The sequence below is a fragment of the Schistocerca cancellata genome, chromosome 3, assembly GCF_023864275.1.
Source record: "Schistocerca cancellata isolate TAMUIC-IGC-003103 chromosome 3, iqSchCanc2.1, whole genome shotgun sequence".
NCBI classification, from domain to species: Eukaryota; Metazoa; Arthropoda; class Insecta; order Orthoptera; family Acrididae; genus Schistocerca; species Schistocerca cancellata.
In genome coordinates, this window is record NC_064628.1 from 38,429,955 (window position 1) to 38,449,042 (window position 19,088).

Here is a 19,088-nt window from a genome sequence, read left to right on the forward strand (position 1 = left end):
GCGCTGTTAAACTGCTGTCAAATGGTGTTATTATTAACGTCCGTGTTCATAAGGTACATTTTAGTGATGTGAGATAAAGTATGTGTTGTGGCTAACCTGTGATGGTTCAATATATATCGCAACTGAAAGCTTCGTACAAAAAACAAAAACTCAGTTATGGTAAAGGGTTGGATGGGAAGGGAAGGTTAACTGACAGTGTAATTGACAAAATACAGAACTATTATGGAATGGCTATTAGGCAAAATACACAAAGTGTCGACGAAATGAAGAAGGCTGTTTGGGCTCTTTTTTTTCATACTTCTTCAACCCATGAAAATCCCCAACATAGCTTGTGTCCCAAAGATGACAGTTGGTGTAAATATAACAAAGGATTGCTAACTGGTGAAGTGTACATTCACAAGCATAGTCTGCCTCATGCAACAATGGAGGTGATAAAACCTATTTTCAGAGACTTAACAGCACCTGAACTGTTGAAAAAGTGGATTCACGGAAAAACTCAAAACCCCAATGAAAGTGTAAATGGTTCAAAATGGCTCTGAGTACTATGGGACTCAACTGCTGTGGTCATAAGTCCCCTAGAACTTAGAACTACTTAAACCTAACTAATCTAAGGACAGCACACAACACCCAGCCATCACGAGGCAGAGAAAATCCCTGACCCCGCCGGGAATCGAACCCGGGAACCCGGGCGTGGGAAGCGAGAACGCTACCGCACGACCACGAGATGCGGGCAATGAAAGTGTAAATAGTGTTATATGGTCGAGAATCCCCAAGACTGTATTTGTTGGAATAGAAACACTTCACTTTGGTGTGTATGATGCTGTTGCGACTTTCAATGATGGCAACATTGTAAGGTGCAAGGTATTTAGAAATATGGGAATGAAGATAGGTTCTAACATGGTACGAGCGATGCTTGCTTTAGACAAGGAACGCCTTCGGGCTGCAGACAGTCTAGAAATACAAGCAAGAGTAAACAGGAGGAGCAACAAGAGGAAGCTGGAGGAGGAGTTTGCAGAGGATGAAGATAATCCATCCTATGGACCTGGAATGCACTAAAAAGTTAATCCAATCTTTGTCGCTCGATTCCCAAAACTTTTATTTTCTCATACTAATGACATGTTTTCTAAGGATCTTCCAAACATATTTGTTTCCAACTTTCAGTAAATGTTACACAGTACCTTCTGCATAATTTAACACAGCCTTTCTCCAAAAAACTGTATATTTTTGAATATATAAATAAAAAATTGAAAAAAATGTGAATTATCATTACAATTGAAAAAAAATCATCTTTAATAACTGAACTAAAATTTTGTAAATTCCCTGTGTTAAGTTGTAGCCCATATTCCAATAAATAATCTGTAAAAAGTTCAACTTCCTACCTCAAATAATTTGTGAGGAAAGATGTGATTTATAGGCGTTATTTTAATATTGCAAGTATAGGTCGTTCCGGAGCCCCTTAAACCTAATTAACCTAAGGACATCACACACATCCATGCCCGAGGCAGGATTCGAACCTGCGACCATAGCGGTCGCGCGGTTCCAGACTGCTGCGCCCAGAACCGCTCGGCCACTCCAGCCGGCTCATATCACACAACTCTGTCCACAGTCGACAGGAGAAACTTATTTTCCAACTCCCCCTGTGGTGTCAAGGCCAGACACCACACTTGCTAGGTGGTAGCCTTTAAATCGGCCGCGGTCCGTTAGTATACGTCGGACCCGCGTGTCGCCACTATCAGTGATTGCAGACCGAGCGCCGCCACACGGCAGGTCCAGAGAGACTTCCTAGCACTCGCCCCAGTTGCACAACCGACTTTGCTAGCGATGATTCACTGACAAAATACGCTCTCATTTGCCGAGACGATAGTTAGCATAGCATTCAGCTACGTCATTTGCTACGACCTAGCAAGGCACCATTACCAGTTACTATTGAGATTATGAATAATGTACCCTCAAGAGCGATGTTCACCATTTATGGATTAAAGTTAAGTATTCCACCAGCTACGTCCGTTTTTTCTAAAGTCTAATTTCCTTGTCCTGTTCCAGACCTCACGCCAGCCTGCGTGAGCTAAAACGCGTGCCTTTCGGCTTCCTCTAATATCACGGTGTTGGCTCTCCTGCCAACCCACAACACCTCCTCGTACAATGAAGTTTTTTTTATGAACGCGAACCTCAAAAAGTTTTTTTTCCATTACTTTTCATAGATGTTCAATATGTTCCCCTTGGGATACTTTTAGTTTGGGTAATGTGTAGCAGTGTCTTTGAGCATCTTTACATCTGTTTACTGCATCGGTTTTTTTCATATCTTTGACGACACAGTTCAGTACCTAAGTTTGTTGACATACTTCTTATTTCATTTTAACGTTGACGACGGCATGTTTGTTTTATTTTCCAACAGTTATGCTGTTAAGTTAGTACAATGGCGAAACTTGCAGTTTGTAGGACTTGTTACATTCTACACAACATTAATCCATTAAATGTAGAAGGAGAGTCTTATACTCTCACTCTGAAACTATCACTGTCCCGTGCATTTTTATTCTAAACATATGGAACCGAGAAAAGTACTTTATTCAACTTCTACGAATATCAATGCATCTGTAATCACTACTTGATTTTATCGCAAAGAAGACTCTTTTAACGTAGTCTTCTAATTTCGTTCATGGACTTCCAGTTCCTGGAGAAAAGCCTAAAGCGAACAGACTGTAAAATTTCGTTAAATCGTCGCGATAGGCCAGTTAAAAAGCAGCGTAACCACATTCCCGTGGCGCTGCAGTTTGCAGCAGGCGATAACGTCATAGATAATCTCTGCAGTGCAGAGATAATCGCTGGCAGCCATTCACTGGGATGCAGCCGCTCTCGTGTTGGCTTATCGCCACTTTTAAACGCTGCTATGGATATCCCATTTTCTACGGGAAATAGCTTGTAGAGCGCCCGATATCCCATTAAAATTTATGCAGGAAGCGACGGGACGTAATCAAAATATTTCGCACCAGACAACCACACACACACACACACACACACACACACTGTACCCTGATGACCAGCACAGCAGAATAGGCAATTTTAGCGAAACTGCATAATGAGGTAATACCTAGGTCACCTGCACTAATTTCACAGTTAAATTACGAATCATGTAACACGCACTTGTTCCCTGCATTTGGTGTCAATAGCCTCAATCAGTATCTGCCCGTCAGACCACTATCACTACCCAAAGCTCAAATAACACAACACACACTGTAATACCAAGTTGTTAATAGCAGTGGATGCGCAGTGCCACATTCCCGTCCACTACGTATTCAAGATCAAGTGTTTATTAAAAGCATTCGGCCAATTTCTCGGAGATTATCACGTTTTGCTTTTACTCCACCTTATTTCTTGCGGCCTGGCTATCACAAAATCGTCAGAAAACTGCAAATGATGTCGAAGGAGGATTTGTGATTGCGATTATAACAAGTCGCATGCGGCGTCTTAGGAACACCACAAAGATTTCATTTCACTTGACGCATTATGGAGGAACAACCAGTTAGTACGTCCGATCAAATCTACTAATCGGTTTCTGCAAGGTTTTCAGAAAGATAAGCGAATGAAGTTCTCCAATTTGTACCATCTGAATGCCGTACTGCGTAAATATGCGACTCAGAACATGAAAGCAACATTTAGCATTGTACATCGTGTAGTAAAACGGATTGCTTTCTGACAACGCAAGTGCGATATATCAGTCATATTATAGCATCTCATTTCGTGACAGGTGATTAATCTTTGTTTCATTAGTACCTCCACGTGGCACGATTACCTACAATTAAGGGGCGCAAGGAACAGAGAGACGTGAGTGCAAACTGTGTGTGTGTGTGTGTGTGTGTGTGTGTGTGCGCGCGCGTGCGTGCATGTGTGTAGTGCGGTGACATGTTCCAGTTGTGTGATGACGAGGGAAGGGGATGTCCCCATCTGACGGACGGAGCACTGTAGCACACGCTTTCACTCCATGAGCCCCTGCGAAGAAGTTTGGGTTTTACTCAAGGCCATGTGCGCAAAGTCTGGTGATTAGGAACTTTATGCCACTACCTGTCCATGGCTTGCCGACCAATTACTGACGGTGAAAATTTCTTCCACCGCCAAGGTCCGAACCGGCTACATTCAAGTCGAGCGCCCGTAGATGCGTGTGTTAGCAGGCTAGGCTACGGAGGACGGTATACGGTACATCTTACATTCTACAACAGAGTATCGGCTGTTCTGTAACTTCCTCGATGGACGAGCAGTGAGCTCCGCACTGGGTCTACGAAAGTGAGAACCGATTTTCAGAAGGAATGAGCTACCGAGCTGCCTTACAGCTTTAACTTCCTTGCAGGCTTATAACTATCGAGACGTAAACAAGCATCTACATATTCGTGAACACTGCAAAAATGAGATGTAATTAACTAAATGTTCCGGGCCATTATGCCGTGGTCGAATGGATTTCGTATCAAACCTCAACGTTTCCTCCCCATCTGCGGAGGACATTTTCAAGAGCGATCGTAACTTCCTCGAATGTCCGGATTCACATCCTCTCTCGACACTGTCAGTCACTCAACAGCGAGCCAGAATGTGAAGCGGACATTCAAAGGAGTTACGGTCCACCTTGAACATATCCTCCGCAGATGAGGACGAAACCTTGGGTTTTAAATAAAATCCATTCGACCACAGCACAATAGCCCGCAAAATTTTATTAACTGTGACATTTCCGTCGTGGAAGTTTATATTTTATAAAAATTAAGACATTTCTGCTGAAATCTGGATCGGTCAGTAGTCGCCCCACGTATTTCCGTGACCAGTACCTGACTCTCTATACCCAACTGATGTTGGCCCTTATTCGTTCCTCGTGATTTTGTTAGCAAATCTGCAACACAAAAAAAGAAATTACGTCTGAGAGAAAACCGTTGAAGACAGTAAGAGTTACAATATGGCAAAGACAGACATTGGTACGCGTACTGATTGTGAGAATAAGGCAGGTAAGTGACTAAAGCACGACATACACTATCTAACCTGTGGGACCTGGACAACCCTATGAAATGCGGAATTGAACACCAGACGTCAGGAGAGATGGACCCGCCAGTATAGATTGAAGGGGGGAGTATTGAGCAGCCAGCGAAGTGGGTCGGACAGAAAAAGCACAGTTACTTCGAAAACGGACTATTCTCTGGATGTTACTTGAGGAACAAATCCACCCAGGGCCATTTCAGCCATTCCAAAGATGCCCAATTCGACTGTTGATGCGATTTTGACGTGGAAACCCGAAGGAATAACCACAGATTTTCAAAGACCAGGCAGACCCCTGTACTGACCGACATGGACTGTCATGCATTGAGAGGTTTGTTGTAAAAACCGGCATGAAATCAGCGAAGGGAATCACTCGTGAGTTCCAGAATGCTGCCAGCAGTTCAGTTAGCACAAAGATTGTGCAAAGTAAGTTAAAAAGAACGGAGTAAAATGGTCGAACAGCGCCTCGTAAGCCACACATTTCTTTAGCCAATGCTAAGCGAACCTTGAGGTGACGTAAAGAGCAACGCTAATGGACACTGGATGACTGGAAACGAGTGATTTAGAACGACGAATCACGCGATATTCTATGAGAATCCGTTGGAAGGGACTGTGTTGAATGCCTCGAGAATATTACCTGCCATCATGCATAGTCCATACAGTGAAGCACGGAGGAGGTGGTCTTATTCGGGGTTAGGGTTTGATCCTCGTGGTTAGGGTCTTATCTCCTTATTGAACCTAACAAAACGCTAAATGCAGAATGATACGTACACATTTTACAACACATGATACTTGTCAGTTCGAAACCGGTAATGGCGCTGTTTACCTAAATAAATAGCAGTATTAATACAGGGCTATTACAAATGCTTGAAGCGATTTCATAAATTCACTGTAGCTCCATTCATTGACATATGGTCACGACACACTACAGATACGTAGAAAAACTCATAAAGTTTTGTTCGGCTGAAGCCGCACTTCAGGTTTCTGCCATCAGAGCGCTCGAGAGCGCAGTGAGACAAAATGGCGACAGGACCCGAGAAAGTGTATGTCGTGCTTGAAATGCACTCACATCAGTCAGTCATAACAGTGCAACGACACTTCAGTACGAAGTTCAACAAAGATCCACCGCCGGCCTCGGTGGTCTAGTGGTTCTGGCGCTGCAGTCCGGAACCGCGGGACTGCTACGGTCGCAGGTTCGAATCCTGCCTCGGGCATGGGTGTGTGTGATGTCCTTAGGTTAGTTAGGTTTAAGTAGTTCTAAGTTCTAGGGGACTTATGACCTAAGATGTTGAGTCCCATAGTGCTCAGAGCCATTTGAACCAAAGATCCACCAACTGCTAACTCCATTCGGCGATGGTATGCGCAGTTTAAAGCTTCTGGATGCGTCTGTAAGGAGAAATCAACGGGTCGGCCTGCAGTGAGCGAAGAAAGGGTTGAACGCGTGCGGGCAAATTTCACGCGTAGCCCGCGGAAAATTGGCTCATGCCACAACTGGAGACCGACAGCGCCGACTTCATCTTTCAACAGGATGGTGCTCCACCGCACTTTCATAATGATGTTCGGCATTTCTTAAACAGGAGATTGGAAAACCGATGAATCGGTCGTGGTGGAGATCACGATCAGCAATTCATGTCATGGCCTCCACGCTCTCCCGACTTAACCCCATGCGATTTCTTTCTGTGGGGTTATGTGAAAGATTCAGTGTTTAAAACTCCTCTACCAAGAAACGTGCCAGAACTGCGAGCTGGCATCAACGATGCTTTCGAACTCATTGATGGGGACATGCTGCGCCGAGTGTGGGAGAAACTTGATTATCGCCGGCCGAAGTGGCCGTGCGGTTAAAGGCGCTGCAGTCTGGAACCGCAAGACCGCTACGGTCGCAGGTTCGAATCCTGCCTCGGGCATGGATGTTTGTGATGTCCTTAGGTTAGTTAGGTTTAACTAGTTCTAAGTTCTAGGGGACTAATGACCTCAGCAGTTGAGTCCCATAGTGCTGAGAGCCATTTGAACCATTTTTGAACTTGATTATCGGCTTGATGTCTGCCGAATCACTAAAGGGGCACATATCGAGCATTTGTGAATGCCTAAAAAAACTTTTTGAGTTTTTGTATCTGTGTGCAAAGCATTGTGAAAATATCTCAAATAATAAAGTTACTGTAGAGCTGTGAAATCGCTTCAATCATTTGTAATAACCCTGTAGTACCTGGTTGCTGCCTTCTTCTCTGTAAGAATTAACCTACATTAATTGTACACAGCCACGGTCTCACCATGTCAGTTTTAGACAAAATAGAACTACCCAGTTCCACCGAACCAAAACAAAGCCGGATCATCCCTGTACCGGAACCAAATATTCGGTTTCTTGTTCGTAGTTTCCACTGCCTGCTCCTGGAATTTTTCCATAAAGAAGTTCGCTGTAACTGGGCTTAAAAGACTCACCGTAGCGACCCCATCCGTCTGGTTCGGAGAACTCCTCGTTCCATTCGAGGTACGTCGTTGTGAGATTTTATTAATTGTGACATTTCCGGCTCTGAAAGTTTACATTTTACAAAAGGCTGTTTGCTTTTCTGCCGTACACCTTTCGCTTCTAAAACAAAATAAGTGAAACGTGTTTTTCAGGCAAACCAACCGCCTTCTGTTTATCGCGGAGGCTGACCTTACATGCTAATAATAGAGTAAAAAAATATTGTTTGTGTTTGTCGAAGGATTTTTTGAAATCAGATACTCAGAGCTCTATAGGCGATTGCGTCGTTCATGAAGAGCTACCTTGATGCAGTTAACTGCTGCCTAGAGACGCAACTCCTGACAGCAGGTTTAAGCTGTCGCTGTATGGTGACTGATGGTCAGATAATTGGTCTTACTGCCTTGAGACACGCTTCGCGGAGTTTACGCACGCACACCTCTTGCAAGATCAGCCATCGTTGCCGGAAGAGACCCGTTATGCAATAAGACAGTAGCGTGTGGTGTGCACGTCTACCTTTATCCATAATACGCGTACGTTAGCCGGTCAAAGTCCTACGTCCAGATTATAATCCACTACGTTCTCATATACGAAAACGGACAAAACTAAGTTTGTAGGTAAAGAAGAAATTTACTTGTGGTACTTTCTTGTCAGTTAGTGAGTTAGTTATACGTTCCATAGATCATTTGAACGATTCTTTTGTCGAAATGACGCGGAACGAGCAAGTTTAGACGATATATATACGCGATAAGCGTTAACATTAACGATCACATTATTTAGTCCTACTCGTGGAACTAGACTTAATTTTTCCCCCTTGTGTGAACCAAGTACACTGTCTGACAAAACACGTAAAGCACCCTGGAGACGTGGTCGCATGTCACTGTACGCGAACCCACCATCGCCAAGGGTAAACATGACTAGACTTCAAATTCTCTGTGTCACACAGAATGGCCACGAGGGTGCATTAGAGTTGTTCGTGTTTAGTGCTCTTACCAGACTTGTGAGGGGGTATAAGGGGTGTGACTAGCATCAGGTGTCACGTGATTACTGGGAGGGTATTATATCCCTTAAAAAAAGTAGTGTAACTATTTATTTAGAGGAAACACTCTCCTAGTAAATTTGTTTGTCCTTTGATTTATCGTGATCTGTTACTGATTTGTAGTTTAGTTAGTTTTTACTTTTAGCTTTCAAAAAAATACAAAAGAGATATAATAAGCAAAATAATGAATTTCGTAGGTTCCCAATTACGTATTATATCTGGTTTTATCGAGCGCCAGGCTCCCTACAAATTACTGTAAATGCAATAGCGTAGTATTACTCAGCTCCAGTTCACTATCACAGAAAATAGACAAGTTTTAATAAAATTATTTCACTGGATTACTTCAATTAATCTCACTGAATATTTTTACATAATTTCAGACATTGTGCTGTGAAAAAATATTTTTAAATGTACCGCGTAATGGCGGCTAATTGTTAACAATCAGAGATCACTGTTACTCGCTCCGCAGCAGCTGGAAACATACTAAATAATTTTCATTAAATATTCTTTTCATAAGATAAATGTGGCGTAGGTTCTTGAAATAACACACGGGGATCACTTTATACTAATATATTCTTACTAGGACGCAGTTTACACCATTAAATATTTGCAATTACGTTACGACAGAAACAAATGCTAGCGCAGCACAATAGCTTGCGTACCTTATTCCAGCTAACACCAGAACGAACAGAACAAAACAGACTAGACAGAAGAATGAACATTGCATTTTGTTTTATACTCTTACAGAGATGATAATACTTCTTTTAATTACTTACACATTATAATCTCATACACTAAAAATAATGTCTTTTCTGCATCTATCGATCTATATTGTATATTTTTACAGTTAGTGTTATTACCTTTCGCAGATAAATCGATGTTTGCAGTTCATTTTCGGTCACACACAGTCATTTTTATTTATGTTTCACCTCGATAAGGGTGAATATTGCAAAAGGGACACTACAAGGGACACGGAGATGCCGTCTTGTCTGGTGGGACAGCGTTATCAGCACCTGACAAAGAGGCCTCGTTGTGGGTCTGCATTTGACCAGCTGGTCGAATCGTGCAGTATCATATTTTGTGGGGCAACCGGATGCGACAATGGCGCGCTGTTGGAGTGCATGGAAAGTCGAGAGTAGGCATGCCCATTGTCAAGGTTCCGACCGACCACGCCTCGAAGGCAGCAAGGAGGATCGCCGTACTGAGCACATCGTAACCTCTTCACATCTGTGCCGGCCATCCGAGAACAAGTAACGCACTCCATGCAACATTCTGTGTCATAACACACCGATGATTGCAGCCCAGCACCACCAGGACTGCGATACTAGCGCGTCCCGTGCGTAGACAGCCGTCAACACTACAACACAAATGGCTGCACTAGGAGTAGTACCGAGACTGGGAAGCAACGACTGCTGATGAATCGCATCCAGCTGTGTCCAGTGAGGGATTGCAGTTCTGCTCGACCCCAGATGACCATCGTCGGCGAGTACGAGGTGCATTCAAGTTCTAAGGCCTCCGATTTTTTTTCTCCAGACTGGAAAGAGATAGAAACATGCGCATTGTTTTCAAATGAGGCCGCGTTCATTGTCAATACGTCCCAGAGATGGCAGCACCGTACGGCAGATGGAATTTTACCGCCAGCGGCGAGAATGAGAACTGTTTTAAATACTTAAAATGGCGACGTTTTCCTTACTTGAACAGCGTGCAATCATTCGTTTTCTGGATTTGCGTGGTGTGAAACCATTCCCATGGCCGGTCATCAGCCCAGTCATGAGTTTCATCTCTTTCCTGTTCAACCCCGCGATTACAGAGCTGCTTTTAAAACATTGCTTGGGCATCATTACCTTACCATGTTTTAGTTTATGGACCTTGGTCCATATGGTCAGCTACTTGAAGACCATTTGCGTATTCGCAAACAACGGAATTTTTATGGATGATAATGCCCCATGTCACTGGACCACAACTGTTCGCGATTGGTTTGAAGAACATTCTGGAAAATTCGAGCGAATTGTTTGGCAACCCAAATCGACCGACATAAATCCCATAGAACATTTATGGGACATAATCGAGAGGTCAGTTCGTGTATAATATCCTGCACTACCAACACTTTCGCAGTTATGGACGGCTACAGAGGTTCGCCGGCCGGGGTGGCCAAGCGGTTAAAGGCGCTACAGTGTGGAACCGCGCGACCGCTACGGTCACAGGTTCGAATCCGGCCTCGGGCATGGATGTGTGTGATGTCCTTAGGTTAGTTAGGTTTAATTAGTTCTAAGTTCTAGGCGACTGATGACCTCAGATGTTAAGTCGCATAGTGCTCAGAGCCATTTGAACCATTTGGCTACAGAGGTTCGATATTTCTGCAGTTGACTTCCAACGACTTGTTGAGTCCATGTCACGTAGAGTTGCTGCACTACGCGGAGCAAAAGAAGGTGCGACCCGATATCAGGAGGCATCGCACGACTTTTGTAACCTCGACGTATATGGATGATGCAAAACTTTTGTAGGTGAGTGTATATTTCGAGAGTTTAACACACTCACCACTCTAACACAAACCGCGATTGATAAAATTATGACAGACTGTCTTACTTTCAATGAAAGTGCCCACACTGTACCCACAACTTCCGAGTTGACACCTCTGCAGCACAGCTGAAGAGTGAAATGAAATCGGTGTACTTTACTCGCGCCACCCAGCGTTATCGTCTAGAATCCTGTACAAAAACTGGCGATATCGAAGCCGGATGTACGTAAGGGGATGTGGAGGACGATGGCGTGGGAGGGGAGTGTGTACTGAGAGGCGGCAGAGGGACACTTTGCCGGGGGGAGACCGCCCGCCGCGCCGCCGGCTAGCGCTATTGATCCGGCCGGGGGGCGCGCCCAGCCGCTCTGCCCTCATTGCCGCTGCTGCGTTATCCGCACGCACGCACGCACGCACGCGTTTCCCTTATCCCCATCACCCGTCACTCGTCATAACAGCGACCATGCAATGAAGTTTTCTTAAAAGAAAATTCGTAATGATCTAATTTCGGTCAGCAACAAGCATCTCATAAGCAGCCGTATACGACTCTCTCTAGATGACATTTCAAACAGGCCGGGGAGTTGACTGCAGTAGCCGTCACAAAAAAATGGTTCAAATGGCTCTGAGCACTATGGGATTTAACATCTGAGGTCATCAGTCCCCTACAACGTAGAACTGCTTAAACCTAACTAACCTAAGGACATCACACATATCCATGCCCGAGGCAGGATTCGAACCTGCGACCGTAGTGGTCGCGCGGTTCCAGACTGAAGCTCTTCAAATGGCTCTGAGCACTATGCGACTTAACATCTGAGGTCATCAGTCGCCTAGAACTTAGAACTAATTAAACCTAACTAACCTAAGGACATCACACACATCCATGCCCGAGGCAGGATTCGAACCTGCGACCGTAGCGGTCGCTCGGCTCCAGACTGTAGCGCCTAGAACCGCACGGCCACTCCGGCCGGCCCGGACTGAAGCGCCTAGAACCGTTCGGGGCCGGTCGCTCGGCTCCAGACTGTAGCGCCTAGAACCGCACGGCCACTCCGGCCGGCCCAGACTGAAGCGCCTAGAACCGTTCGGGGCGTCACAACTATGAATAACACATAGGTATTACTGGTAAATATGGGACAGCATGCGCTACGTAATACGACGGCCAATCAGTAAGTGATGCAACACTTCTTTTTCTAGGCAGTTTCGACTGAAAAGATGCAGCATTTGTTATCGGACAGCCGGCCGGAGTGGCCGTGCTGTGCTGGGCACTACAGTCTGGAACCGCGCGACCGCTACGGTCGCAGGTTCGAATCCTGCCTCGGGCATGGATGTGTGTGATGTCCTTAGCTTAGTTAGGTTTAATTAGTTCTAAGTTCTAGGCGACTGATTACCTCAGATGTTAAGTCGCATAGTGCTCAGAGCCATTTGAACCATTTTTTGTTTCCTGTACAGAAACAACCAAGAGCCAGTCTGTAGTTGCTGAAAAAATACCGACGAGTTATCAATGTGAGCTACAATCTGCGCTTCCGCCACTCAGCTAAAAACCCCGGAGGTGTTCCTACGTCGGCTTGGACGTCGTTAACAGGTCAGTGACCAGGCAGGCGGTAGTAACGCTGGGCTCCTGACGCCGCCCACCGCCACGATTGTCCGGATACTGCAGGAACATCGCACTCATCACAAACTTGCGCACACGTGTTGTTCGTGAACGGCACTCCACTGTAACTAGCCTTTCTCTGCAATTCGTGGGCACCAGCAGCTGTTACCTGAGCATTCGTTTCCAGCAAACACGTATCAAATTGTTTACAAACATGTGGTGAATGTTTCATTTTCTTTCCACCAAAGATTCCAGAGATCATTTATAAAACGAACATTTATGAACTAGCTGTGGATGATGGCAGCGCAATCAAATTTGTTACTGAAGAGATCACACAGGATTTTATGTTTATATGAGATGTTCAGCGATACAGGGTGTGTACACAACGCTCTGACGTCCGCTTTTTGCTGGAAAATCTTCGAAATGAAGAGTAAAGCAGACAACTAACAATTATCGGGTAAAGAAGTTGGTTACATATGCACCCTCCTGAAATGTTGTAAAGGTCGAAACGCGCAGCGGGAGAAGATAAGTGTCTGACACATGATAATTTTTTTTTTAAAAAATTGCATTTTATGAAATTGTTTGCGTCGTTATTAACACATACGCTGACCTAGTGATCATCACGTTTAACATTAAATAGTACTTCAATTTATTTGTTCAACGTGTAAGTTGTTATGTACTAAGGAAATTTTATTTCCGGTCGCTAGTTCCGATCTCTAAGCACTCAGTTTACAAACCTCTACCACCTATATAATTTTGAGCCTAAACGTTTGGGACCCTCTGTAGACGCACACTTCATAAGATCCCCTCTCTCGTAGGAGCCATTTTTCTTTTCGTTTTTCCTCGGCTCTTCGGAGTGCACTAATAATTTCTTTGCGTCGCTTCGCCTAAACAGTGAAACAAAACTGAAAATTGTTGCGTGGAGGAGGCCAGAGCGACAGCGACGACGACGCCTTACTCGACAGCATGTGCGAAGGAAAATTAAGCAAAATGGAGAGGAGAAAACGTTTCCGCAAGCGGAAAAACTTGCTGGGGTCCTCTGCTTACCGTACTCAAAATTAAATTTTCCGCGCGTTGCTCCTTATGAAACTTTAAATTAAAAAACTTTTCCACACTGGCGAGAAATTTAGGGTGCCTCCGTTGTCACCCTGTTTTATTTATGACTCTCACATAACTGCACCATCTCGACGGGCGCTGCCTAACTCCATCCTGCACGCTTTAGGAGGCAGACAAGACTCAAAGGAGATAATAACCTGAAAGAAGAGGGCGCGACGGCCAAGAAGTTGCAATAAGGCTTCATTTGTTGACAGCTAGCTTCTAGTCGATGCAAATCTAGTCAGACCGCGTTGCCGGGGCGAGACATTGTTGTCATATCAGCGGTGGCACTGACTCGCATTAGCAAGCCGGCGTCACTTGTTTTTTATCGACCAGAAGATGATATCGAAACGTACTGCGATCGAACGATCTCATTAGGGATGCTGAAAGACAATATGCGATGGCAATTTCCCACCATACCTACTGACATGCCGTACACAACATTGTCCCTCGACTGCAGGTGTTGTTCGTGAATGACGGCCGATACACTGAGCGTTTGTTATAAAGAAAGTCGTATTTGCTGAAAATCTGTCGTTATGCTAATTATTGCTTTTGTATCATACGAAGCGCCGTTGTTAATCATTTTGTGCATTCTCTTTTTTGGTTTCAATAAAACCGCGTATCATTTCAAGCAAGTGTATCAGTTTTTACCTCTCTAATTGAATTATTCCGCGAAGTATTCAAAGTTCATATGATAACGGACTTTTGGGTCACCCTGTATAACCACAGAAAACTAGTTATCTATTTAACAATATCTGCATGGATATAGTTTGAAAGTTGTGACTAGTTCCATCCTGCAAGCATGAAGTGCCAATTGCAGATTGAACAAGCAGGTATAGATCCATCGAAATATCGGCTGATTGAACGACTCTTTCCTTTTTATTCCCGTAGGCTAGTTGAGCAATATCTACTCTTCGCCACACGCTACATGAAGGTTTGCAGGCTATTAGTGAGAATGAAGGGCTAGTTAGATAAGTTCTATAGACCTGCGTGACAAATAACACTGGATTGGATTGGATTGTTTGGGGGAAGAGACCAAACAGCGAGGTCATCGGTCTCATCGGATTAGGGAAGGAAGTCGGCCGTGCCCTTTCAAAGGAACCATCCCGGCATTTGCCTGGAGCGATTTAGGGAAATCACGGAAAACCTAAATCAGGATGGCCGGACGCGGGATTGAACCGTCGTCCTCCCGAATGCGAGTCCAGAATAATACTGGAACAGCGTTACTTAAGTATTCATTTATTTCATCATGATGCCAAAAAATAACGAATATTCTGTTATACTGTATAATGGGCGGTTAAAAAGTTTCCGTTTAAGGGCGTTGCTGCAGCATATACACAACGTATCGCAATTCCGATGCGGGTACATAGGCAGCAACATGGAGGCAAGGGATTAGTCCGGCATTCGCATCTTTCCGACGTGCATGTAGTAAAATTCGGAGACGTCAACTGTTTTTGTTGTTGTTGTTGTTGTTGTTGTGGCCTTCAATCGAGAGACTGGTTTGATGCAGCTCTCCATGCTACTCTATACTGCGCAAGCTTCTTCATTTCCAAGTACCTACAGCAACCTAAATTCTTCTGGATCTGCTTAGTGTACTCATCTCTTGGTCTACCTCTACGATTTTTACCCTCCACGCTTCTCTCTAATACTGAACTGATGATCCCTTGATGCCTCAGAGTGGGTCCCACTAACCGATCCCTTCTTTTAGTCAGCTTGTGCTGCCCCAAATTCCTCTTCTCCCCAATTCTATTCAATACCTCCTCATCAGTTACTTGATCTACCCATCTAATCTTCAGCATTCTTCTGTAGCACCACATTTCGAAAGCTTCTATTCTCTTCTTGTCTTAACTATTTATCATCCACGTTTCACATCCATACATGGCCACATTCCATACAAATACTTTCAGAAACGACTACCTGACACTTAAATCTATACTCGATGTTAACAAATTTCTCTTCTTCAGAAAAGCTTTCTTTGTCATTGCCAGTCTACATTTTATATCCTCTCTACTTCGACCATCATCAGTTATTTTGCTCCCCAAATAGCAAAACTCATCTACTAATTTAAGTGTCTCATTTCCTAACCTAATTCCCTTAGAATCACCTGACTTAATTCGACTACATTCCATTCTCCTCGTTTTGCTGTTGTTGATGTTCATCTTATATCCTCCTTTCAAGATACTGTCCATTCGGTTCAACTGCTCTTCCAGGCCCCTTGCTGTCCCTGACAGAATTACAATGTCATCGGCAAAAGTTTTTATTTCTTCTCCTGGATTTTAATTCCTACTCCAAAAATTTTCTATGAACTATGGGACTATGACGACGTTAGTAACAAATGCTTCCAAATGGGACCAACATGCTGTTAACTTTTTCTCGGCCACCAAAGGACGAAGACTATTGAGACAGTCATCGGAAAATGAAAGATGTGTGCGGGACAGCATGTGTGTCGAAAACCACCATTGTGGAATGGTGCGCCAAGTTCCGTGGTGGTCGCGGTTCGAAAATTGGAAATTTGTGGTAAGTTCCTATGGGACCAAACTGCTGAGGTCATTGGTTCTTAAGCTTACACAATACTTAATCTACCTTAAACTAACTAACTTACGCTAAGACATCACACACCCCCATGCCCGAAGGAGGACTCGATCCTCCGATGGGGGGAGCCGCGCGAACCGTGAGAAGGCACCCTAGACCACACGGCTACCCTGCGCGGCTCGTGGTTCGACACAAGATGCGTTCGCTCTGGGAGGACAAAGTCATCCACCACGCCAATTCAAGTGGGAGACACTCGAGCACCTGCCAGTAGTCCTGATGTCTCCCCATGCAATTATCACACCTTCAGTCCCTTAAAAGAACCCTTGACCAGTCCACCCACCTGTAGCCCTGATGTCTCCCCATGCAATTATCACACCTTCAGTCCCTTAAAAAAGCCTTGACCGGTCCACCCCATGCAATTATCACACCTTCAGTCCCTTAAAAAAAGCCTTGACCAGTCCACCCGCCTGTAGCCCCGATGTCTCCCCATACAATTATCACACCTTCAGTCCCTTAAAAAAGCCTTGACCGGTCCACCCCATGCAATTATCACACCTTCAGTCCCTTAAAAAAAAGCCTTGACCAGTCCACCCGCCTGTAGCCCCGATGTCTCCCTATGCAATTATCACACCTTCAGTCCCTTAAAAAATGCCTTGACCAGTCCACCCGCCTGTAACCCCGATGTCTCCCCATGCAATTATCACACCTTCAGTCCCTTAACAAAAGCCTTGACCAGTCCACCTGCCTGTAGACCTGATGTCTCCCCATGCAATTATCACACCTTCAGTCCCTTAAAAAAAGCCTTGACCGGTCCACGACTGCTGTCGGACGATGATGTGCAGCAGTTACGAAGTTCTTCACGCAGTGGAACGTGGAGTTTTACTAGATGGATATTTTCAACCTGCTGGGTCGATGGGATGATTGTTTAACACGACGATACGCCTGATTGGCATACCGATTCTGAACTGTACGGCCTTCGAACGGAAACTTTTTGATCGCCGCTTATATTACGGGACAAAAATGTGGAATTTGTCGAAATCCTCGCTACCGTTTGACGATGGGCCCCAGCTCACAGCTAGTTACGGTGAAATAAATCATTCATTCAAAACATGTGCCTGGTTCTTTCTTCAGTGAACTATATAGTAAAATGGCTCTGAGCACTGTGGGACTTAACATCTATAGTCATCAGTCCCCTAGAACTTAGAACTACTTAATCCTAACTAATCTAAGGACATCACACAACACTCAGTCATCACGAGGCAGAGAAAATCCCTGACCCCGCCGGGAATCGAACCCGGGAACCCGGGCGCGGGAAGCGAGAACGCTACCGCACGACCACGAGCTGCGGACGAACTATATAGTAGTTTGAAACTTCCTGGCAGATTCCGAGTTCGAGTCTCGGTCCGGCACGCAGTTTTAATCTGTCAGGAAGTATCATATCAGCGCACACTCCGCTGCAGAGTGAAAACCTCATTCTGGATATATAGTAGTTTGTTCCCGGCAGTACAGGCGAAGTGCACTTGTAATGGGACAAATAATTTTCAGATGTTGGAAGGTGACTATAGACGCCAGAGAAGTAGGCAGGCGGCTGGCGCGGTGTTACCTTGAGCCTGCGCGACGACGCCTCGCCAGAACACACACCTGTAACAAAAGAGAACAATCAGTCAGGCGATGTGAAGGACACGGCTGCAGCACTGCATCAGCGTCCCAGCGACAGCGAGACAAGTTAAAGAGAAGAAGTGGGGGCAAGCGCGCAAGTGTCGCATAATTAGCTGGTACGCGGTGAGCAGAAGGGGGACAGAGGGGCAGGAACGCGAGAAGGAGATGGCAGGGAGGGAGAAATACTACGCAGTGGAGGCCGGGGCCGAAGCGATCGCTGCCTTCTACGCGGCTCTCTCTGCAGTCGGGTACAGACTACGCTTTCTTACGGTCTGTGTACAAGACAGAGCTAAGGAGGGTGGTAGGAGCCTATTACACGATAGAAATATATGGGTCCGCAATGAGTAAGCGAGATCTGTGCCGGAGGTAAATATTCAGGCACTGACTGTCTTCTCTCACGGTGGGATAATGTACGAGGGTAATCCGAAAAGTAAGGTCTCCTATTTTTTTATAAGTGCATACACTTGTTTCTTTCTACAATGTTTTACATCAGTTTACAGCTTGAGCATTTAGCTATTTTTTGACATAGTCACCATTTCTGTCGATGCAGTTTTGTAGACGCTGAGGCAGTTTTTGTATGCCCATGTCGTACCAGCTCGCCGCCATGCTGTTCAGAAAGCTATGAGCCTCTTCTTCCACCTCGTCGTCAGAACTGAATCGCTTTCCAGCCAAATGTTCTTTTAACCTAGGGAACAGGTGATAGTCACTGGGCGCCAAGTCAGGACTATAGGGGAGGGGGGGGGGGGTGATTATGTTCCACTGAAACTGTTACAAGAGAGTAACGGTTTGTCGAGCGATGTGTGGGCGAGCGTTGCCGTGGAGAATGTGTACGCCCTTGCCCAACATTTCTCTTCTCCAGTTCTGAATCGCCCGTTTTGAGTTTTTTCAGAGTCTCACAGTACCTGTCAGCGTTAATTATGGTCCTAGCTATTCAGCTCCGACGACGAGGTGAAAGAAGAGGCTCACAACTTCCTGAATAGCATGGCGGGGAGCTGGTATTACATGGGCATACAAAAACTGCCACAGCGTCTACAAAAATGCATCGACAAAAATGATGATTATGTCGAAAAATAGCTAAATGTTCAAGCTGTAAACTGATGTAAACCACTGTATAAATAAACAGTCTATGTACTTATAAAAAAATAGGAGACCTTAATTTTGGGATTACCCTCGTATTAACAGTTATAGCGGT

General features: G+C 44.9%; 1 protein-coding gene across 1 annotated transcript in view; it reads right to left on the bottom strand.

Annotated features, from left to right (window-relative positions):
* The window catches only part of LOC126176068 (uncharacterized), a 951,488-nt gene that overhangs the window by 788,126 nt on the left and 144,274 nt on the right, over nucleotides 1–19,088 (bottom strand). Inside the window, exon 2 of the mRNA XM_049923202.1 lies at nucleotides 17,841–17,878. Coding sequence (XP_049779159.1) covers nucleotides 17,841–17,878 — 38 coding nt within the window. The remainder of the gene's footprint in view (nucleotides 1–17,840; nucleotides 17,879–19,088) is intronic.